The sequence below is a fragment of the Gobius niger genome (genome assembly GCF_951799975.1).
Source record: "Gobius niger genome assembly, chromosome: 3".
Taxonomy (NCBI): domain Eukaryota; kingdom Metazoa; phylum Chordata; class Actinopteri; order Gobiiformes; family Gobiidae; genus Gobius; species Gobius niger.
In genome coordinates, this window is record NC_136854.1 from 8,988,707 (window position 1) to 9,013,913 (window position 25,207).

General features: G+C 41.8%; 1 protein-coding gene across 1 annotated transcript in view; it reads right to left on the bottom strand.

Moving 5' to 3' along the window:
- Positions 1–8,400: 8,400 nt before the first annotated feature.
- Positions 8,401–25,207, bottom strand: part of mad1l1 (mitotic arrest deficient 1 like 1) — a 135,022-nt gene continuing 118,215 nt past the window's right edge. Inside the window, exon 18 of the mRNA XM_079552627.1 lies at positions 8,401–8,567. Coding sequence (XP_079408753.1) covers positions 8,418–8,567 — 150 coding nt within the window. The 3' untranslated portion in view covers positions 8,401–8,417. The remainder of the gene's footprint in view (positions 8,568–25,207) is intronic.

Below are 25,207 nucleotides of genomic sequence, written 5' to 3' on the forward strand. Positions count from 1 at the left end.
CGTTTTGGTGCCAGTTTAATGCCTTTTTCTTCTATCTGAACATATTGTATTTCCATGTTCAAACATTCCATGGCGACTTTTGAGCAAAACTATTGTGAGTAATTTCACCCAAAACTGCTGAATGTGTTTTAGACCAGGATTGTTTGTAAAAAAAATAAAATGTCATTATAATTCCAGCCTGAACCTTAGGTCAAGTCACTGCACCTCAGGGCCTGGAGGGGCCTGTGCTTCAGTGTGCTTCACCTGGCGGATCACTGTAATCATGAGGACTTCAGAGGCCATGGGAATCTTTCATTACGAGCCAGGCTGACAGATTCAGGACAATGGGAGAAAAGAGGTTTTTCAGTGCGTATGAAGAAAACAGGCCTCGCTGATGTATCTTTGATTACGTAACCTATTTACCGCGCGGCGTGACGTCCCACTGTCTGAGCAGGCGCTTTTCCAAAAAAACACAACAACCATCAAAGTAAAAAAAGAGAACAAAGCAAATCATATTTGAAAATCATCAACTCATGAAAAGCTCCGCACGTTCTGGTCCTGGTGTCAGTGAGAGGATGCATTATAGAAAAGGCTGTAAATGGAGAAATACAGAAGACATAAGTGATGACTCGCCTTTCTGTGATTATATGGATTTTCATATTTTATAAACAGTACCAGTATGGTGTCGAAAAAATTGGCATCTTTAGATCCAAGTTTTGATGCTGAAGAAAAAGAAAGAAAATGGACAAGTTTGGGAAACAAGTGGAAAAATTGAGAAAAACTGAAAGATTTGGGTGAAAAAGTGGACAAATATTGAAAATATGTGGAAAATGTTATTTTTGTTCATGTATGTGCATGTATATTCATGTATGTGCATGTATGTTCATGTATGTGCATGTATGTTCATGTATGTGCATGTATGTTCATGTATGTGCATGTATATTCATGTATGTGCATGTATGTTCATGTATGTGCATGTATGTTCATGTATGTTCATGTATGTGCATGTATGTTCATGTATATTCATGTATGTGCATGTATATTCATGTATGTTCATGTATGTGCATGTATATTCATGTATGTGCATGTATATTCATGTATGTGCAATGTGCATGTATATTCATGTATGTGCATGTATGTGCATGAATGTGCATGTATGTGCATGTATGTGCATGTATGTCCATGTATATTCATGTATGTGCATGTATGTGCATGTATGTTCATGTATATTCATGTATGTGCATGTATGTGCATGTATGTGCATGTATATTCATGTATGTGCATGTATGTTCATGTATATTCATGTATGTGCATGTATGTGCATGTATGTGCATGCATATTCATGTATGTGCATGTATGTTCATGTATATTCATGTATGTGCATGTATGTGAATGTATATTCATGTATATTCATGTATATTCATGTATGTGCATGTATGTGAATGTATGTGCATGTATGTGCATGTATGTGCATGTATGTGCATGTATGTGCATGTATATTCATGTATGTGCATGTATGTGCATGTATATTCATGTATGTGCACGGAGGTAAACGGCCCAGGTCTCTGTGCCGCTGCAGGAGCTCGTATGGGTGGATGTTTTGGATGTTTTGGATGTTTTGGGTGTTTTGGGTGTTTTGGGTGTTTTGGGTGTTTTGGATGTTTTGGGTGTTTTGGGTGTTTTGGGTGTTTTGGGTGTTTTGGGTGTTTTGGATGTTTTGGGTGTTTTGGATGTTTTGGATGTTTTGGGTGTTTTGGGTGTTTTGGATGTTTTGGATGTTTTGGATGTTTTGGGTGTTTTGGATGTTTTGGATGTTTTGGGTGTTTTGGGTGTTTTGGATGTTTTGGATGTTTTGGATGTTTTGGGTGTTTTGGATGTTTTGGATGTTTTGGGTGTTTTGGGTGTTTTGGGTGTTTTGGATGTTTGGATGTTTTGGGTGTTTTGGATGTTTTGGATGTTTTGGATGTTTTGGGGTCCACGGGCTTCTCTTAACCGCTGTGTTTTGTGCCTGGTCTGAGCTTGTTCCTCTAACGTCCCTTTTCTTTCACCGTCTCTTTTTGCGTTGCTTTACTTTCTTCCTTTTCTTTGTCGCATTCGTAAATCTGTCTCTGTCCCGCCCACAAAATAAATGCGCAAAAATGTAAGTGCTCTGTAATGTGAAGAACGCGTGACATTCTGGAGGCGTGTCACTAGTGCACTACCTCCATCATGGCCGACCGGCTCAGAGGCAAAGTGTCATAACAACAGCCTTCAGTGTTTCAGGGCTCACTGTTTAAACAACACATCTGCAGAACACTCACCTCTTACACGTCCACTTCAGGAACACTTTACCCCAATCTGCGCTCCGTGTTCTCCCGCTCCAATGTCTGCGTGGAGTTTTCTTTTCACTTAGAAACAAAACTGAAGACCACATGGCTAATTTCCTCCTATGGCGTTTATCAGAGCGAGCTCATTTGGGGTGGAAAAAACGACTTTACAAAGTTTAACCGCAAACTGTGTGAAGAATTCTGTGATTTTTAATAAACATAAATGGCCCCTATTCGCACAAATGAAGACGATTTTTATAATTTTGTCATCAGTTGTTAAAGGGGCTAGATGCAAGTTAGCTATGTTTTACTCACTACTGCCACCTCAGGCCATACATGTAACTGCAGCTTCTATATTAAGCTCGTGCATGACGGCACTTCGACTGAATTAACACCTTTTTGAGTGACAGTGCAGGATTTTAGAGGCAGTTGTGGTGAAAAGGTCTGAGCTCATTCTACACATTAGGACATGGCTGGAACATGTAGGGAGAGGAAAATACTTAATTTGAACGTTTTAAAACTCCGTATAGTCCCTTTAAACTGGGCATACAAGCTACAAGCTAAATTAATCATCCACTCACACTGTGCGTCTGAATCGAGAAGTGCAGGAGCCCCCACACGTATGTTTGTCTCTGAGTGACAGGAAGCCAGTGCAGAGTCCAGAGCACTGGACTAATCTGGTGGTATTTCCCGGTTGTGGATGTTCTGCAGCTCTAACAGTGAGCAGCCGTTACAGCCGTCTCACCTGCATGGATAAGCCTCTCTGTTTTTCAGATGGGAAAAAAGCTGATCTAAATGCTTCGATTATAGATTTGTAATGTGATTATTCAGTTTTAGGGAGAGAGAATCAAAGCCTTGGATTTCAGCTCCGATGATCGATCAGGTTGTGAGAACCTTAAGGCTGGCTGCCCATGTGTCCTTTAGCAACACACTTTAACTCACTTCTCGTCCCTTGGGAAACGGGTCTAGTGAACTCCATTTAACTAAAGCAAACGGCCGAGCACTTTCCAAAGAAACAAGAGTGTGTGATGAACCTTGCATGAGGATCATTTATGTGATTACTGACCATTTTCAAATCAATATTTCTCTACCAACTCCTCCAGACGTTCTGTATGAAAAAGCAGAATCCCCCAAAAGTCTTCCTCAAAACGATGGCATTGCTTTATTTATGATAATTGGAATATATATTGGGTTTTATGAGGGAGAAGGCGGTGGGTTCATCCATTGTTGATGTGCCGTCTGAAGGTGCACTCGCAGATTTGGACTGAGGCTGATGAAATAATAAAGGGATGAATAAAAGACGAGTTGGAGGAGTTGGGAGGAAAGAGTGGGAAATATAATAAGGCTTCTCTTTATTCTCACAGAGTAAGAGTTTGTTCTGTGCCGGGAGAGGCTGCTCAGAGTAGAGCTGCTGTTCCAAAGACAAGTCTTGTCTTATCTGAAGACCGGAATCAGCTGGATGGATCCTACTGTATAATACCAAAACATACTTTTATATATATACTCAGAAAACAGCAAATGCTACGCTCAGCTTCCTCAGCAGGCGCTAAAACCTGACAAAAACACAGCGACAATGTGACAAAAAAGTCACTTTCACTTTTGTAGATCCTAGTTTTCAAATGAAGCTCTTAGATTTGGGTAAAGCTGAACTGGATGAAATCTGATCCGTTAAGGCGGGGGTGAAGAGGTTAAAGCTAATGCCCCTTTCATCTCAGTCTCACATAGAGCTCAAGACTAGGCTAGAGTTCAGGAAAAATTCCCTGTTGCCATGGAGATCGCCTTGTTTGTGGGTGCTAGCAAACATTTTCCATAGACCGACACTGGCTACAAACAAAATAAAAAGTGGAGAAAAATAAAGTGAACTCCAGTATTTTCGGTTTTAAAATCTCCATTGGTTTATTATTGCTGCATATCCCATGATGCTTAGCGATATGACATCACGATCCTGAACTCTTCTTCTGCGTGTGTGCGTAACCGCATGCTTGGTTGCCATTGATTTCAGCTTTTAGTGATGACGTAACATCCTATTGGCCGTCACTCCGGCCAATGGGCATTGAGCCCGCCCCCATTCAAAAGAGGGTCAGATCATAAACGTAACTTGTGACGTGAAACATGAAAAGAAGACGCGTGAATGAATGTTTTTTTTAATGATACTTCATGATCGTTTCTGATTTTACAGTTCCATTTAGTTTTCTCTTTATGTTTACAATAACCTATGTTTATAACACCTCTTTTACATTTACGTTTACCCTAAATTAGCAGGTCTGAGCCAAGACTAAACCAGTCCAGGACTAACCCAGGGCTAAACTAAGCAGGTTATAGACCAGGACTAAACCAGGACTGAGGCTGCGTCCGAAACCATCAAATATAATATACATCATATATAATAATATTGTAGCCTCTAAGGGCTAACACTAGCAACTAATCCTTAACCTTTCATGAGGTTAACTGTTAGATCTATGCAGTTAGTGAACTAGAGCTTCAGCAGCATTTGTCCAATTTGACCGTCCTTACCCAGGGGAAAGGGAAGTGACATCACCGACAGCTGCTGCTCTTCGTCTTTAAGGTTATTGGTGAAGTGCAGGAAAACAAAAGCTCATGTCACCCCCTAGTGTCCAACAACAACATAGTGTCCAAACAAAGATGTTTAGACGAAAAAAAAAAAAAATCCAAATGATCCATACATTTCCCTTTAGCCTTATTTTATCTCAACAGCTGTTTCATAAACTACATTATGCAAATGATCCATGTGGCTTAAGTTTCTACTAAATGAAAACAAAAGCATTTAATCCGTTTACTGAGTTCACTCTTTAACACTGACATGTGACTGAGCTGTGGAGACGACAACATGGATTTAGTCACTTTTAGAAAGTTTTGGCTTGTGTGTTTTAATTATTTTTTATTATTAAATGTGCACCTGTTAATCAACAGTGGTTGTGCATGAATCACTCGAGGGTGGGGGCGAGGGGGGTGGGGGGATTGCCGCAGTGGCTTATGGGATGGCACATACAGTGCCTCTCGAAAGTATTCGTACACCTTGAACTTTTGCACATTTTGTCATGTTTACAACGCTAAACATAAAGATTTTATTTAGATTTATTTAGAACTGTGAAGTGAAAGCAAAATGATACATGATTGCGTTATTTTTCAGAAAATAGAAAAGTGAAAAGTGGGGCGTGCATAAGTATTCATACAGCATTTTTCTGAGTGCATTAAATTGCCTTTAAAACATTCCTAATGACTCCAGAATGTTCACTCCTTGGCCTAACGGTTAAATAGAGGCCACCTGTGTGTAATCTACTCTCAGTTTAATTTCAGCTGTTCTTTTAGGCCCTCAGAGCTGTGGTCGGAGTGTATTGGTCACTAAACAACATCATGAAGGCCAAGGAGCACCAGAGAGTCAGGGATAAAGTTATGGAGAAGTTTAAAGTAGTGCTAAGTTATACAAAGATTTCCCAAGATTTAAACATCTCCCGGAGCAACTGTTCAATCCATCATTCAGAAATGGAAAGAGTAAAGCACCACTGCGGACTTACCAAGACACGGTCGCCCATCTAAAATATTAGATCAAACAAGGAGGACACTGGTAAGAAATACAACCAAGTGCCCCAAGATAACTCTGGAGGAGCTGTGAAGTCCTGCCGCTGAGCTGGGGGAATCTGGACATGGGACAACTATAAGTCGTGCTCTACACAAATCTGGCCTTCATGAACGAGTGGAAGAAGAAAGCCATTTTTGAAAGGAGGCCATAAGAAATCCCGTTTGAAGTTTGCTAGAAGTCTGCAAAAGTTCAAGGTGTATGAATACTTTCGAGAGGCACTGTAGCTCCTAATCACCGGTTAGTTAGCACCAGAGGTCCCTATGCTAATGTGGCCATGATAGTTAGCATTGAGGCTCCTTTCCCTAACCCCTTCCTAACTGACAGCACAATTCGGAGGCTTCTTATCACGGTGGACGCTGACGCACATCCGGTTTGGCGTAAAACCTCTTACCAATGATGACGTAACATCCTGGGCGACAGTGGTGCAGATGGTAAAGCGGGTCGTCTTTTGATCGGAAGGTCGGGGGTTTGAATCCCACATCCTGAAAGTGCACACTGTCGTTGCGTCCTTGGGCAAGACACTTAAAGCGCTTTGAGTGCCTAATGTAGGTAGAAAAGCACTATATAAGTTACCTTTTACCATCCTGTCACTCCAGCCAATGGGCATTGAGCCCGCCCCCACACAAAAGAGGGTCAGATCATAAACATAGCTTGTGAATTGAAAACGTAACTTGTGAAGTGAAGCATGGGAAGAAGTGTGAATGTTTTATATATATAAAAAACAAAACAATTTATACTTTGAGCGTTTACAGTTACATTTAGTTTTCTCTTTACGTTTATAATACCTCTTTTACGTGTACGTTTAAGCACACCCTAATTTGGCAGGTCTGAGCCAAGATTAAACCAGGACTAACCCAGGGCTAAACTAAGCAGGTTATAGACCAGGACTGAATAAGAAACTTGAGTTTTTAGGCGAATTGAAAAGCAAAACCCAGCAGTGACGACAAGAGCAGAATCAGAATCCTTTATTTACAGCCACACATCATCACGCTCACACCTCCTGTCAGTCACATCTGTACCGTCACCACAGAGGCTGTTACACATGTTTGGTACAGTTTTGGTAAACTGTTAGTGAAGATCTGAAATAAGATGGTGTCATGATGTGGGTCTGTCCTGCAGCTCAGAAGGTAATGATGTTTTTATCACATTCTGCTGGAGACATGAGTTACAGGTGACGCTGCTGCGGCCGGTGTTCTGTTGTTTTATGACATCCTGAACAAAACTTTATACACATTTTCATTTAACTCAAATAACACAGGAATCATAAAAGCACCATAAAGCAGGTATGGTTAAAGCGAACGGTCCCAGCCCTAATCCTGAAGCAGATCAGGATTTAAGTAAAGGCTTTTAAAATAAAACAAATCTTCCCATTTTAGAAAATCTCGATCCTTGATTTTATTCTTTGCTATTTACCGCAGTAAGCAACACACTGTGAAGTCGAAACAACACCTTTAATCAAATCCGTATTACCATTTCACACGCTGGAACATTTCATCCAACACATACAGCAAGATACAGGCAGGTATTTCATTAAGTGTTCTTATTGGTGATAAACAGATCCACAAACAAAGTCCACTGTGGGTTTAGATTGCTCTTTATACATCGCAACGCATGACCTGGAATTAGAGCTGGGCCATAAATGCTTTAAAAATGGCTAAATGGTAAAATGGAGTCGGCTGCACCATGTCCGCCTGACGTGCGTCCGGTTTATCAGCGTTTCAGACGCTCTGTAGAGAAATGACTTTCTGTCGATCTGCTGCTTCACAAAGGCCAAAGTGTTTTAAGAGGACTCTAACTCTGCTCTGAGCGGAGCATTTAACTCTGCCCCTTTCCCTTGAGTCGGTTGTCAACAAAGCAGAGGCATGAAGACGATAAAACTAAAACACTTTTGAAACTCCATGGCGTATTAAGAAGTTTCACTTTTGAGAGCAGACGAGGAATATCTAAAACATTTTTTTTTTTAAATAAAGGGTTGTGTTATCTTAATCGGCCTAATTGTAGCTACATTATGAAATATTAATGAGCAGAGACTCAGACTTTTTAAAGTTTATTTCAAATAAAATCGATTAAAATAATAGTCATCCAAACAGAGTAAAAAAGACGAGATTGTATTTTTTGGCCATATCGCCCGGGCATACCTGGAATGCTTCGCAGAGTAGCTTTGATTAATATTCTTTTTGTGCAGGGTCAACATACTTCAGCCTGCTACATGCCACAAGACCATTTTGGAAACCAGCAATATACAAATAAAAACAAAACATACATGTTTATCAGGAAGTCCAGTGTAAGTTCATGTAGTAAGCTCATAATAACACTATGGAATAAGCCACTAGTCCTGAGTAAAAGGGGCTAAAATAAAACACTTATGCACTTGCTTTAATGGTGTTTAGCACAAAAGGCTCACTATTGTGAAAAAAAAGCCAAATCTTTTATATTATCTTCCAGGTAAAGATAAATCTACACATCCCAATAACAAACACGTCGTGCACGTCGGGCGTGGATATGTGAGGGTGGCGGTTGGCCTGCTGGGCTCAGGCGATGGTCTGCCTGCTGAAGAGGTCCAGGGTGACCGCCGAGAGGAACGCCGGGATACTCTTCTGGTGGTGCAGGTGGAGGGCGACCATCTCTCCCAGGGTCTTGGAGAACTCCGTCTCCATCAGCTGCATGCTGCCATTGGAGCTCTGCAAGCACAACAAACAACAGGAAATGATGTCAGCATTTGAGGAGGCGATTGTGGGTTTATTTACAATTTCAGCCAAAACTGCAGCGAGTTTTGGACCATATTTGTGTATTTTTAACGCAACACTTAATGCAAGTTAAAAAACTAATTTGACACTAAACGCTTTTTAACGCCTTGTAGAAACCCTCAGCTACAGAAGAGGATTTGTTGTGTTTGAGAAAAAAATAATAATCTGTATACGTTGTATACGTACGTATACGTGAGCGGTGTCTGCTGAGGAGGAGACGGCATCAGTCAAAACTACCATCAACAACCCTGTGAATGAAGCCAAGTCTTACTCCAGATGTGGGAACATCCTCAAGTGTTCAGATATGCATGATGTGAAAAAGACGGTCAGGACTGAATGGACTGAATGAGAATGGATGGTCAGGGTTTTGGCCTGGAGCGCCCTCTGCAGGCGGCAGTGGGAATGACATGACTTAGAACAGCCAAAATAGATTTGATAGATATGCTGGCAAAACAATGACCAGAGTTTAGAGACGAAGCAGCTAGCTACACTACATGTTTTTCAATGACATTTTAATGTCCAAGTACTACTACTAATGGCACAAAATGTGTTTGCGTAATGGAGAAGCCAGGCCCTATACTAAAGTATGGCAAGGTAGAACATGTCTGTTTCATTATGGAATTTCCGTGGTTTCTCCACAATGGGCGAGGAACGCGCTCCTCTATGGTCCGCATGGCGGGGAGCTGACGTTGCTATAACACCACTTGGAAGCATTAATTCTAATGGGACTTCAAACGTCCCAATAACAGCTTAAAAGCCTGGCTCCAAAGAGTTTTTCTTTTTCTAAAAATTGCTATGACCCCTGTGACCACGCTGGGGGAGGTGAAGTATTTTTAACCACGCTGGTTTTTGTTTAAAAGCCCAAAAATTGGTAGTATGTTCAGTGCATTGGTGGCTACATAGGAGACAGAGCGGCCATTAAGGTTCACACAGGACTCAGGACCCCTTTCAATCAATGTGGCTGAATGAGATCCACTCATCTCTCATCTTTATTATATTATATCTATGTTTCTCCATCATTCATTCATAATTTGAATTAATCAGGGAGATAATCTCCATAATTAATATAAAAAAAAGCAAGGGCCAGTTTCATCTATGACGCAAAACAAAACCCTGAAAATATGGAAGACCAGTAGAAGAAATGACCCGTGTGAAGTGGATTTGTCAAAACTGCTTGAATAAAGTGAAATCCAGCTCAGAAGGGTCCCTTTTATGGAGTGCGTTCGCTGAAGCCCCCCGGGAATGAGTGAACTGCCACATGTCCCCAGGGGGCGCCCTTTCAAAGAAACAAGCCCACACGCCCGGCTGTGCTCTCTGGCTTTGTGTTCTCGGCAGGACAGACTCTGGAGAGGGTTCATTAAAACGGGGAGAAGACTGTAGGCCATAGAGGAGGAGGAGGAGGAGGAGAGGGGGATGAAGGGATGGAGGGATTGTAGGCTATAAAGTTGAAGAGCTGGAGGGAGTACAGTAGGAAAAGGAGCAAGAGGGAAGGATGGAGAGGGATAGGTTGTAAATATGATCACATGGGCGGATGAAAAGAAGAAAAGTACGATGATGTCATGGGAGGATGAACAGAACAAAGGAGGAGAGGAAGGGATGAGTGGAGTGATGGAGTGAGAGAAGCACAAGGGGAAGAACAAATGGAAGCAGCACCAATAGATTCACGAGACATCACTACATTCTAAAGAGCTTATAGTTTAAAATCGAGGTGGAGGACAACTGAAACATCCATGGCGGTAACTATGGCAACTGCCAAAATGTACATTTCTAGTCGTAGTTTATAGCTAATTTCTCTAATTCCTGGGCCAATTCACATGACACAAAAACTGTCACAAAGTTCATAGTCCTCTCTTCCAGCTTATATGAACTATGGTCTAATTATTTCCTCTGAAAGGCGTCCAAAAGTGGAGACAGTATTCAAAAACATGTGTGTGGTGATGTTTAGTAAAAAAGCCTTTCATTCAAAAGAACAATGTGGCAGGTTTGTGAATCAATCACTGTCCGATAATGATCAGGGGAAACATTTGGACATTTTCGTGTTACTCCTACTCTCCCATAGAGAAGTACTGACACCTGCTGAACATGAATGCAATCGATTCCGAATTGAATCGGAATCTTTGTGAGGTCAAGTCACACCCAGGATGAAACATTTACAACAAAGCACTCATCATCTTTTGTTTCTCATTAATCAGCAGCTAAATAGTGATCAATGAAGAAGTTAAGACTCTATTATAAACATGCCCAAACCGTTTCACCAGACTCACAGATGGAGCACATTGATCACAGCACCATCTGTTGATGTTTATTCAGAATAAGGTGGAGACTATCAGAACGCAAGGGGACGATCCTTTGGTCAGCTGATCATGTGTCAGAAAGGTCAGAGCCACATCATAATGATTGTATAAAAGCACCATGTCACAACAGTTCAGGACCGAGGCCCTTTCTCTCAGTCTCTCCCAGAGTGACATACAGGGAGCACATAGTGTCATGACCAGAACAGACGGAAACTGTTTGGACACTGATGACTCCTTTGGAGACGGAAACATCACTTATTGATGCCCTGGAGCTAAAAGCAGCTGCAGTAAAACCCAGTCATTGTGCAGGTCAATGTATCAAGTTCATCAGCACTAATTATTAGCTAACATGAGATTATGAAAACACTACATGAGCTCAAGAACCCTTACTGAATGACTTTTAATGAGCCGTGTTGAAAGACACATTTCTGCTCCTTTGGACAGACAATAAAGTTCAATTCTATTCTAAATAAGAAACACAATAAAAAATACAAAAGGATTCATTGCTCCCGATTTGAACTCTTCTCGATCCTTGACAAAACCTAAGGAAGTCCACTTATTTCAAATGGGAGACTAGAATGTGCTGAGCCTTATGAGACCAACTTAATGGAGGGACACTGGTTTCTAAATGGACAAAACACCATTAGAGGCAGTGAAAGCTAATGGGCCCAAACACCACCATCCAATCCAGTCCGATCGTTCTTCTGCTCTCCTATCTGAGGCAGCAAGAGAGGCATGTCGGAGTGGAGACTTTTCTTTATAGAGATGGGATGTAGTTTTCAAAGTGTAAGACTATCCTAGCAAACAGTTGTTCATATTTACTTTTTTGGATTTGGCTTCAGCCGTAGAAGAAGAAACAACCAAAGTGAATGAGATTACTCAAACTGCATTATTGACGTGAAATTCAAGCTGTTTGATGAGGGAACAACTTTAAAACATGGTTTAAAGCTGAAAAAAATGAACAAGCTGTGCATGATATGTCTCCTTTAATTCAAAAGGAAACTGAAAACTGAAAACTTTTAATAGTTTGTGGGTTCATATTTCAGCATTAACTCATATGGTCTCGATGTTTGAGCTGAATCTTCATTGTATAAATTGATAATCCAAAAAAGGTTGAATAAAGCGGCCTTTAGGCGCCTCAGCATTGATTCTTCGAAAGAGCTGCATGGAGCTCACTGTGTGGTTGCAGCTCCCTCTGCAGGCAGCAGTGGGAATATGTTCAAATACTAAATGTGTAGGATCTGATACTGCTGCTGGAGCAGGTCGACATTAGCAGGCGCTTTGATAGAAACTGTAGAATTTGAGAGAGGCGCTAACGTTAGCTTCCATTCATTTACAACAGGGGTGTCCAAAGTGTGGCAGATGATACTTTTTACTGCAAGTATAATCATTCCACAACCACCCGCTTTTCAGTGTGGGACAGCTTTGGAAACTAGGATCCACATCTCACAGCATCCACACATTTTGATTGCAAATTCAGCAATATACATATACACCATGTTCCAAATTATTATGCAAATTGTATTTCAGTGTCAAAAAGATAAAAAAAATAAATAAAAAAAAGGTTTTCAATGAAACCCATGGATGGTATTGTGTCTCAGGGCTCTTTGAATCACAGACATTTATCTCAGCTCTGATTATTAGTTGTCAGGTTAAGACAAAAAACTACTACTGAAAAAGGATGTTCCACTTTATTAAGCAGACCATCATTTTCAAGCAATATGGGAAAGAAAAAGGATCTCTCTGCTGATGAAAAGCGTGAAATAGTTGAATGCCTTGAACTAGGTATGAAAACCTTCGATATTTCACGAAAGATTAAGCTTAATCATCATACTGAAAAGAGATTTGTGGCTGGTTCAGACACACACGGGTTTGTGCAGATAAAGGCACAAAGAGGACGGTTTCTGCCAGACAAACACATTGGATTAAGAGAACAGATGATACAAAGCAGCAAACAGGTATTTCAAGCTGCTGGTGCTTCTGGATGACAACGCACCATGTCATACTGTAAAGAATACCTCTGCATCACTGGCTGCTATGGGCATAAAAGGAGAGGAAACCCATGATGTGGACCCCCTCCTCCCCTGACCTCAACCCGATTGAGCCTCAAGCAAAACTTCTATGAGGGTGGGAGGCAGTTTTCACCCAAACAGCAGCTCTGGGAGGCTATTCTGACATCCTGCAAAGAAATCCAAGCAGAAACTGTCCAAAAACTCACAAGTTTCATGGATTTAAGCATTTTAAGCTGCTCAAAGAAGGGCTCTATGTTACAATACAACTTGACCTGTTAAGATGTTTTGGATTTCTATGATGTGATAAATATGACTTCCTAATGCTGCAAATTCAACAAATGACCATTTTCAGTTAATTACAAGCTTTAAAATGTATTGAAATAATGAGTGGCATAATAACTTGGAACAGGAGATTTTGAGGGTTTTTTTATTTTTGAAAAAAAAAACATCACTGGGAGGTTTGTTAGAGGAACATTCAAATGATCCTCTAACAGTTAAAGACTTGAAAATTATGCTGACTGATTTTCTTAACTGTCAACTCAAATGATAGAGAAAAATGTCATTTGCATAATAATTTGGAACGCAGCGTAAATGTGTGGAAGTTCAGTTTAAGTCTTGTTTTGACACAATTTGCTGAAAAACAAGTTACTTACGATTTGTGTTTGATTAGAATGGAACATATCGCATTGAAATAGTTTAGTGAAATATCGCAATAATATCGTTATCGCTATATATTAGATATTGTGTACAATTGATATTGTGATCACATATCACAAGTTACTTCAAAATTGTTCAGCCCAACTTTGAATAAATGCACTGTTATGCTCTGTTATGCTAGTGTTCTCTGTTTAAAGGGGCTAGATGCAAGTTAGCCATTTTATACTTATTACTGCCACCTCAGGTCATACGTGTAACTGCACCTTCTATGTTAAGCTCGTGCATGACGGCACTTCGGACCCGAAGTGACTGCAGGATTATAGGGGCAGTTGTGGTGAACAGGTCTGAGCTCATTCTACACATTAGGTCATTGTTGGAACATTTAGGGGGAGGAAATGAGATAATTTTCCCATTTTTAAACTCTGTATAGTCCCTTTCAGGCAGAAACACGTGTTTCAACATGATGGGCCAAATCCAGTCTGTCAGTAGTTTATATTGTTGTTTATAGCCTAGCAACATTTTAGCCTTAGACTTTGATAAAGCAGATGAAAATGGATGGATGGCATTTGACTCTGGATATTGCAGCAACATTTTGAGAGAATAACTTAGACCTTTTATTACAATGATATTTAAAGAGGAGCTACAGGAAAACTCCTGACCAGACTGAATTAATAAAGCAAAACTTCAGATCTGTTTTTGATGAAGGAACAACATAATCATAACATGATTACAAGCTCAAAAAGTTGATTTTGCATGACGTGTCAACGAGAGATAGTTGAAAACAACAAAAGACAGGCGCGTCGCACTTGAGCTACATGCACGGCCCACTTTAATAAAACGTTATCAGATTTGAAAATCCTCTCGTCTCTTTCCGCCCGCCCTGGTGTTCCCTCCCCGGCGTGGGCGGCAGGAGAAGCCTCTCTCTTTCTTGCTTGCTCTGTGGGTAAAAAGGAACCAGCCTGAATACACATAGAGGAGTGTGAGCGGTTGCCATGGCGACGGTTCGGAGCCCCCCTCCCGATGTGCGGGAGTGGGCGCGGGGGCTAAAGACATTAAAGAGGGCAGAGCGCCGCAGGATCCGAACACGAGCGGCAAAGGCAAACGCAAAGTAGGGCGGAAATCGTTTCAGAGGGAAAAGAAATATTGTGGTTTCTCTGACAGGCCACGGGATGTGATGAGACGCACTTACGGATCTGTCCTTTAGCATTTACATGTGAACTGATGAGCCGCTTCAAGAGCATGTTTGGAGAAGTGTGAGCTACAGGGTTAGCAGTGTTTACCTCACATGACCCCATCAGATCTCTCAGAGAGGACAAATCTGAACTTCAGTGCATTTTCCACTTGTTTGTGTCTTTAAGGCTCTGATGAGATGGAAATCTGCAAACATGCTGCATTTCCATCACTCGAGTTTATTGTACATTTTGTTTTGCATAAGCAACGAGTGATGGAAACAATCCCTCGCCAAATTAACCTCGTAACCCTACCTTATATTCAGCCTTACCCAAATCTAAAAGCTTCTTGACTGGAGCTTACAGCCTACAGGCCAGTGTAACGCCTCATTTGAAAGCTAAGACCTACAGAATGAATCTTAACACATTGAGTGCCAAAAAAGGAAAAAAAAATTGTTGTTTTTAATACACCTTATGTGTGATTTTGGTAGCTCTGTGAGGAACAGAAGTGAAATAAATGACGATAAAAACTTCACGATCTGGACATTTTATATTTATTATTGCATTTATTTTATTTTATTTTTTAGTCTGAGGGGGCGTGGTGTTACGTAGTGAACAGTTGTAAACCTTCTCTCTTGCTCTCTGGGAAAGCAGAGCGGCTTCACGTGGAAATATCCAAACACGCTCCAAACAGTTGAGATTTTAACATTTCTCTGGGTTTTCAAATGGTTAAAATTGGTCCAAGGACGGCTGAGAAACATCCTGTTAAAGTCTTCAATCCGAGAACCAGGCTGTTTAAATGCACATGCCATAAAAAGAGATCGATAACACGCTGTGTTTCTAAATGTGTCAACAATGTTGTCGTTCAAAATTGTAGTAATGTTTCACAGATTTCCAACTCACCCCGGACGACGACACAGGACTCAGGACCTCGACCACGAGGTAGGAATGCGCAAGCACTTTCTGAAAATATATTTTCTGCTTGTTGTAAAAGGCTCTCTACAAGTCACGCAGCTTCTATTGACGGAAGTGAGCAGGGGAAGTCTTTAGGAGTTACTGCGCGGACGTTTTGCTGCTGTATCATTACGCCTCACAATATAGTACCCCTTTTTATCTGCTTATAAAATCGACATGTTACATTTCTGTGTAAATATACTTTGCATGAAAACACTTCACGTAACTTTATTTAAATAGGGAACACGTGGAAGAGCTTGGTAGCTTCTATTGTGAGCTTTTTTGGAGCTATATGACATGTGGGAGAGGCTGCTCCGTTTGCGTGACAGAGCGCACGGACAAAGACCAGACGGGTATATATTAACTCGACTAAGGTTAGGTAAGAACATATCTTGGTATGTAAAAACAGTGGCCTATTCCTTTAACTGACCTTTGTCCTTGCTTTCTGCCGTGTTGTCGTCACTTCTGATATGTTTTTTTCTTTTTTTCATTGCATTTTTGCCATTTTTTTGTGGATTTTTTTTCATGCACTGATCCAATACTGTTAGAATAGAATCAGAGAGTATCGGAGCCGATACTGGAAAAATATACGCTATCGGGTATCAAGTTCAAATATCCGACACTGCTCCACTGCACCGATCCAGCTTTTTTGCTTCCAATTCCGATACTGGGAGTTTGAGTATATGCCAATATTCAATATTAACTTATACCAAGAGACTCTTAAAAGTGTCTGCTGTGAGTGAAAAAAGGGAATGTTTGCATTTACATTACATTTATTTGTAGAATACACCTTGATCTGTAACATCTCATTTGACTTTACTGATGTCACAAAATGAAGAATTCTCTGGTTACAAAAGGGGAACATTCGCTTCTTCACTCACGGCACGCTGCTTTTAAAAGTCTCGTGGTATCTGATATCAGTAGATACTCACACCCCCAGTAATGGTATTGAAATCAAAAAAGCTACATCTCCAGTTATCGCTTTATTACTTTACGCAAGAAGTGTCAATGATACTTTAAGTCTCTGAGGTCTTCCAACTCACCTTCTGTGCAGCTTTTCCATCCTCTCGATTTCATACTATGGGTCCTTCAGAATGCTCTGCTGACACGTGAACGCCCCCTGAATCACTACAGCCTTGGTGACGCGCTGTATATTTGCGAGTTGAAAGCGAGTCCACGGCGGAGGCTGCGGTCCACGTTTGGCGAGCAAACAGTGAATGTGTCGTACTGAATGGGATAGACGAGGATAATCCGCTCTGATCCTGTGTACATTCAACTCCAGCTGCCATTGTCCGAGCGGAAACACTACAGTGCTTCCCACGCAAGCTCTTTGATACAGTACAGGGCAGCACTCTTTTGGGAATGTTTGAGGTTCACTCTCCGCCTCATATTATGGCCACAAATCACAGGAAGTTTATATATGAAAAGCAAGTAAATAAGCGCTTTTCACAGAAAAAATCACAAAGTGCTGTACAAGAGAATAGGTAAAACGATAGAAAATGTATATACATGTGTAAAATTTAAGTGACAGTAGTGAAAACCCATCAACCAAAAGCTTTCTTAAATAAACATGTCTTCAGATCCTTCAGAGTCTGCCAGACGCAGATACTGAGTCTTAGAGACTACAAACAGGTTCAGGCCAGAGGACTGAAGAGTGCGGTCAGTGGAGTACAGGCTCAAAAGTCCAGGATGTTCTGTGGGGCCTGACCGTGAAAGTCAGCACTAAAATTCTAAAATCAATCCTGGATTTCACAGGGAGCCAATGGAGAGATGACAAGACTGGAGGGATATGAGACCTTCGAGGGCACCTGTTAAAAGTCTAGCAACAGAAGTTGTTGTTCAGAGCAGACTTATTCCGACAGGTAAAAACAGAGTTGCAGAAGTCCAGTCTTGTTGATAGGAAAACATGAATTATCATTTCCAGGTCCGTTTTTGACAACAGAGATGTTCCCAAGATGATAAAAGCAATTTCGTACTGTTTGAGTGCATCTCCAAAGACATGGCCTGGTCAGGTTTCTGAGGCTGGATTTGACAGAGGAGCCAAGAGACCCAAGTGCAGTTTGATCAGCGGGGTCTTGTAGTCTGGAGCAAAAATCAGTGTTTCAGTCTTGTTTTAATTTATCTGCATGTAGTTAGTGACGGAGGACACGCACTCTAAGAACAGTGACAAATGATGGAACATTATTGGATCATTAAAAGAACAACACAAATGGACATCGTCGGCAAAGAAATGATACGATATTCCTCCATTAAAGTACTGGGAAATCTCTAAGCATATCAAGCATTTAAAAAAAGCTATTGTAAAATGGTTATTAAAGAGACTAGATGCGGGTTGGTCATTTTATACTCACTACTGCCACCTTTCTTACTAACAGTGCAGGATTTTAGAGGCAGTTGTGGTGAACAGGTCTGAGCTCATTCTACACATGCGGACATGGCTGGAACATGTAGGGGGAGGAAAATACATAGATTTAACATTTTTAAACTCTGTATAGTCCCTTTAAATAACGGGATTTAAAGCTGAAATATTTATTTCAGAGGGACAGACACTCGTTTCCCTCTCGAGAACTGGTTCTATTTGTAGAACCGGTCCTTGATTCCAATCTCGACAGAGTATTGTGCAGCCAAAGTAATTCTAAGGTCAGTAAATCATGGACAACGCACTCAAAGCTGGCGCTGTGATGTCATCGTTTTAAGAAACGAAGACGTCGAAACAGTGGAGCCGCATAAACGTCGTTTTGACATCTTTCCACTCTGAGACCTAGCTTGAAAAATGATTGTATATACAGGCGTAGGGCTGGGTACTGTTACACGGAACCGACCACAAAGCTCCGGTAGTGGGCAGTATCACCATTTTTTTTTTTTTTTTTGGTGCTAATTTTCTGTACTGACTAAATTGGTTAAAAACCAGGGCTAAACCTGGATGGAATAAGAAACTAGACTCTTAGACAAAGAGAAAAGCAGTGACAACACAGTAGTGACAACAAGAAACACATGGCTTTACCTTTAGCTTTAGCCCCGCAGAGCCTGAAGTTACTGCTGTTGTTACTAAACTCCAGCTGCACCGGAGCCATGTAGGATCAAAGATTGTGGATAAAGTGAGCGCTCACTTGGCCTTTGCCATTTTTGGACAAGTGTTGGTAAATTATTAGTGGAGTGAGCGCTCTCTCTGTAACACATCTTTGACGTGTGAAGTGTTTTCACTTTGTCGAAGAGTGTGTTTAGAAAAGTTTATCTGAAAGAAAACAGAGTCCTGATGTGGATCTGTCTCTGCAGCTCACGAGGTTATAATGTCCTTTCTCTCTTTTTATCACAGCTTAAGTGGGAATTCTGCTCAGAAAATGAAGTTACAGGTGACACTGCTGTGACCAGTGTTCTTTCTCTTGCCATTTTTGGACTTTCTCCTGAACAATACTTTTTATACACATACATGGTACCGAAAAGCAGGTATCGTTAAAGTAGTGGTATCGAAACATTCGGTACCCAGCCCAATACATTTGAAACTCGGAAAATTAGAATATCGTGGTTGTATTTCTGTAATTCAACTTAAAATGTGAAACTAATATATGATACAGACTCATTGCATTACAACGGGACATATGCCAAGCCTTTGTTTGTTTTAATTTTGATGATCTTGGCTCACAGTTTGTAAAAACACCAAATTCATAATCTTATAAGATTAGAATATTGTGAAAAGGGACGACAGCAGACCCCCAAAACATCGGCTTCCAATGGATTGATAAAATTGTTTTGCGTCTAGTCCTGAAAAACCCTGTGAATCATCCAAATGTAAAGGGAGTAAACCACCATCGAACACAGCGGTTTATAGAGAGAGGATGTGATGAACTTGACCCAAACTGAAGACGACCTCTGCCGCACAGACCGGGCGTCCATCCCTTTTTCTATCCCAGCTCTCACTCACCGTCCAATTAAAGGAAATCAATGGCGGCAGGCTTGAGATGCAGGACAGGGGGAGTCTGCTGTGACCTCATCCCAACTTGGCGTGAGGGGGCCTGGGCTAGAATGAGAACCATCTCTGCCGCTCTCCCCCCGCACACCGCAGACAGGCAAGGCCACGGCACGGGGGTCAGCACCAGCGCCCCCACACTTCACTCACTGGTAAAGACGCGCAAAGTCGAGCGGGACGCCTTCCAAAAAATGCTAATTTGGTTGGGACTTGCGTGGGCTTTTTCAAATACAAAGGCAACACTGTTCTCACAAAAGTGGGAGTTTATTCCGTTTTGGATATTTATTGCCATTTTAATATTATGTTTAATAGCACAAACGCAAGTAATAAACATATATATCACATGGAGTCTGTAGGAGCTACTAAAGTGGAGATGTTGTTGCAAGAGTGGAATGAAAATACTCATTTTGAGAAAAAAGGTTTTGCAAGGAAAGGAAATGACCATATTTGGATTACAGCGTCATCTTTCTTGTTACATACAGATATTAAATGTGTCAATGAATGAGTGTGGGAAAGACCGCGCAATGTTTAAGTGATTTCCTAGAAAACGGCAACAAAACATCAAAATATCAGCGTCGCTTAAGGGATAAAACTAAAAGTCTCAACATTGACCACCCTCATGCACGTCTCGCCTTAAAGTGAAGGAATTTTGAGTATGGGAAATGATCAATTCAAGTTGAAGGTAAAATGAAGCTCGACGTGGAGAAGGAGGGCACCACTTTATGACATCAGCAGGTGTCATAAGGTGTCTTCCTGATGCTACATATACTGCCTTTGAGGAGCCGTTAGAAAAAAAACTTCAACTTTAAAAAAGAGCCAGGCCAGACTCTTTAATACAACCATCAAGACCAGGTTGGGGTTGATGCATGCGGTGAGGGCGCTGAATGTTTGTGGTGGGTATTTTGTAACGTTGTCCAGGCCTGACACGAGTTCTGTTCCCAGATTTGGAGACGTATCCCTGGAGCTGATCCCTGAGGTGATGCGCTCGTGCCATGCATCGAAATCATGGGTGTTTTACTAACTATAAAATCAACAAGCTACAGTTTGATCAGAGCCTTCCTTTAACTGTGCGCACAGAGACTCTTCATGTATGTGCTGCAGCCTACACAAATAACATAAATAATAAAATAAAAGCAAAAGCCGGCAAATTCCCAAGGCATCTAGAAAAGTAAAGCTGTGAAAGTAGTACCAGCTTTCCGGAGTTCCTCAACCGGAAACTAGCATTTGCTATCGTGCACCTATTCCCCCGATTTTTGCCTTTAGTGTAATTCCGCAAAATTTTAGATTCTAGTCCGGTGCGAATCCACATGTCGGATTGTATTTGGAAAGTTTTTAACCTGAGTAATGAAGTCAGTGAAGGCAGCATTGATTCAAAACGTCTTCAGCTTCTTTGACTTAAAAAGAGAACGCTACCCTTTCCTACGTTCTTTATAGATTTTCTGCATGACGTACAAGAGGGAAAAAAGGACTGAGAAGGTTTGGAAGCGTTTGGTGCAGAGTGTAGATGGAGGAAGCTGCATCAAAGTGAATGGATTAAAAGAGAAAGGCTAATGCTGTTCGATGAGAAGAGCAAAATCCCAGATACATGACGTGGATGCAGTTCATCGTAACGTGCGGTTGAGAAACAGCTTTTGATGCTATAAAAACCAAGCTGAAAATAGTAGCGCTGGCTACACAAATGAATAAATGATTACTTCTTCTACTGCTATAGCGAATAATCTATAGCTTCAGGGTTAAATACATGAAAAACACCAAACTGACCTGTGTGTTCACTGTAGAGGTGGGCAACACATTGTCTACACGATAAAATCAAAATTGCTGTTTGGAAGATATGCAAATTCACAATATTGATTTCAATGTCAATGACAAGGAATGTGGGGGGAAAAAAAGAATAATAGTTTAAAAAAGTCAGGAACCCACAATAAGGTTTCATTCCCCTAAACACGATGCAATCACTTTACTGAAGTCAGTACCTTGCTCCTGTATCGGGACTATCTGTACTACTACACCTGCTGTGTACTTTCAAACAGCAGGTGAAAACATTTTGAGAATTGTGTTCTCGTTTGGTATCCTTGTGTCGTACGTAAGGTGACCGAGATGACGTTGTGATCCAAATATGGTCATTTCCATTCTGGGAAGCCACGGCGGCAATAAAGTCGGAGATATACTTCTTCCTTTGCAGACATTACATAACATTAGGGCCCGTTTTCTTTACACTATGAAAACAACATCTCTACTTTAGCAGCTCCTAAGACTCCAAACTTTCCAATCTTACTTAAGCCTAGGTCACAACCGGTCGTAACGGATGTGTCGTGCTTCGTTTGGAGCCGCACACCGCTGTTTTTTTTGTCATGTCAAACCAACTCTATGGGCGCTTCGTTCTTTTCAGGACGCACGTTGTACGGTCAGCGTATGCCACACCGCCTTTGCTCTGCCCAATCCCGTCAGACCTTGGAAGCTACGCAGGAAGGGCCTGGCAGGACTTGGATGGGAGACCGTTTGGTAACACCAGCAAGCCTAGCGAATGTAATCCGTGAGTGAGTGAGTGGTTGGTGGTGGTCGGAGGGGCCGATGGCGCAGACTGGTTGCCTCGCTTCTGTCAGTCTACCCCAGGGCAGCTGTGGGTACAAAGTAGCTTACCACCACCGAGTATGGAGTGAATGAATAGTGCAATGTAAAGCGTCTTTGAGTGTCCAGAAAAGCGCTATATAAAACCAATGCATTATTGTTATTATTATGTCTTAACTTATGCGTATGTCGCACTTGCGGAGTTCCTGTGTGTTGTGTGCCACATGGGCACCATTAGCGTGGCCAACGCACGTTCAGATATCTCGTACGTCGTCTATACGTGTCGTGGAAGTCGATCGTGAACTGCCGGTTAAGGAAGACCATGACAGTGCAGCGGACCAGGAGTGTGTCGCATTCTTTCAGTGGAGCAGATATCACCATTTTCACAGGGAGAATGTGGCGAAGTGCTGAAATATACCCCTCCAAATTACTGGGTCATTTCTTTTACACAGATCGTGTGCAGTTCTTGTGTCCTTCATACGGAGCCCGCATGGAACCTACGGTCAGTACGTTTATTGCAGGTTGGTCTTACAACTTATGTGCGTTGGGTGTATGAATTAAGTGAAAAGTGGCGGGTTTTGAAGCTTTCCGCACGTGATAAGCGTTTGACGCGCCTCCAGAGCGTCCAACACGGCCCACGCTAGAGTTGGGAAATGTTGAACTTTTTGAAGAAATTTGCGCGCGTCAACCAATCAGGAGCTTTCTTCAATAGTGACGTATGTTGTAGCTGAGCCACCGGGGCAGATTCTATGCTATGCCAGCCCGCAGATGTAAACAAGTCACAGAGGTTTAGCTTCATTGTGAACCGGAGCTACAGCAGCTCTGAGACTTCTACAAAGACACACTTCAGTGTTTCTTTACCTTAAACACCCAGGATTAAAAGCAGCGACGAGAAAACTTATTTCAGTGGCTGAATCTGCGCTGGGACTGTGTTTGGGCCTCGAGGATGCCTGTTGTAGCTACGAACACACGCTGACGTGCGGCCAGAGCATCAGTGTGACAAGCGTCTGACTTCAGGTAAGCACAAGCGTCGAACTACAGGCTTTAGGTGCGTTTTTGACACCCGAAAAGCTGTGATTCTGTGATTGGTCCCAAATCCATGCAAAGAGTTCGGCCATGGTCCTCAGGCTGATGTGCAGTTCGAAATGAATCGAGCGCACACAGCAGCATGGGTATTCCCACGCTACATAAAATGCCTATGTTTATATGATTCCCCTGCAGTGGCTCACCTTAAATAAACTGTTTGAGCGCCTCTTGCTCCACTGATCAAGCGAAGGGCAGAAATCATGATAGTCTGTCATCTAGTCTAGTCCGGCGCAGTGGGCCTCAGTGAAGGATGTCTGCCTGTTAAGTGACTCATTAAAGCAGTTATAAAAAACGCTCCCAGTCGATGATCGCGCTGCGCCCTCGGGAGACTCCATTATCGAGTGCGTCCCGAGTCGGGATGGCACGTTGCGTGTGGGAGCCGGCTGTTGACTTAGTGCTCATCCATTAGCCCGATGCGCCGTCTAAACACACGATGTGCGGGTTAGCCTGCTCACTAGTGCCGGGGCAAGGCAGAATGAGGGGTGGGGGGGGGGGGACATGACAGATGGTGGGATGTGGAGGTGATGACATGGAGTTAGCGGAGCACTTGACCTCTGTCTGCACGATCTAATGAGGATCTACACTCCCCCGCGTCTCATCAGCGCTCCGACTGTGTGGGAACGACGAAGGCACGGCACATATTAAGAAAAGGATCAATCATATGTGTTTGGACCCCATAGAACTGGAATGGTAACCAATGTCTCAAAATGATAATGTAGAATGTGCTGGCTTGGCTTCTTCGTCGATTTGTGATCATGAACATGCCATACATCGTTTGAAAGTTCAGGAAGTCCAGTGAAACACACACAGATGAAAGGGATATCATTATCTTCCATTTTTCCTCCACACATGACGTTGTGTGTTCCTCCCAAACTATTCGACTTTGGTTTGCGAATATACTGTGGACTGATGAACCCAAAGGTGAATATTTTTAGCAGAACACACAACGTCATGTGTGGAAGACAAATGGAACAGCACCAACATCAAAACCCTCTCCTCACTGTGAAGGATAGAGCAGGAGAATCATGGTGTGGGGCTGTTTTGTTCATCAATGGAAAAATGTATTCACAAGTTTATCAAGATATTTTGCAGAAAAACCTGAGACATTCACAACAGCGTAGAATATGAATGAACCCCTGTATTAAATATCTGCTGATCCTTCTTTTGCAGCGATAACTGCTTTTCTGTATTTGCAGATTAGAGGCTCACAACGATCAGGATGAATCTCGGTCCATTCCTCTTTACAAAACTGCTGCAGTTCAGTGAGATTCATACTCTTATTCTACTTATTCCTCTTGTGTAAATGTTTACATGTTATGGCCAATAAAAATATGATATGTCAATGTCAATGTTTGGGTGGTATTAGTTTAAGCAGACACTGTTTAATCATTCCAGTGATTTTAATAAAGATCAGACCACATTTTATTACAAATAAAGGCAGAAATGTGAGAAGTGAGGGTAAATACTACGCTGACAGAAAAGACAATGGGACAGAGGGATGTTGTACAGCTAATTACACAATGGAGATCATTTTTTTTCACTCAAACTTGGATGTTAACACTGCTTAAGTGGCGCTAGCCCACAGCTAGCTTTGCCCGTTAGCTGTTAGCTTCTTCTTCGTGATTCTATTAGTGTGTATAGCACCTCGTATAGCGGAGGTAGGAAAGTTGCAATTGTGTTTTACGGGCCAGAGACACCAGGGGGAGATGAAAGACCCCCCAATCATCCCATTAACACTTGTATTACCCCCAGAGGAACTACGGAAAGGATTTATTAAGGTAAACAAGTTACTTAGTTCTGCTTTAACTGTTGCCGGGTGTAGTAAATCAGTTTTTAACTTACACCCTCCGGCCAATCAAAATCGAGT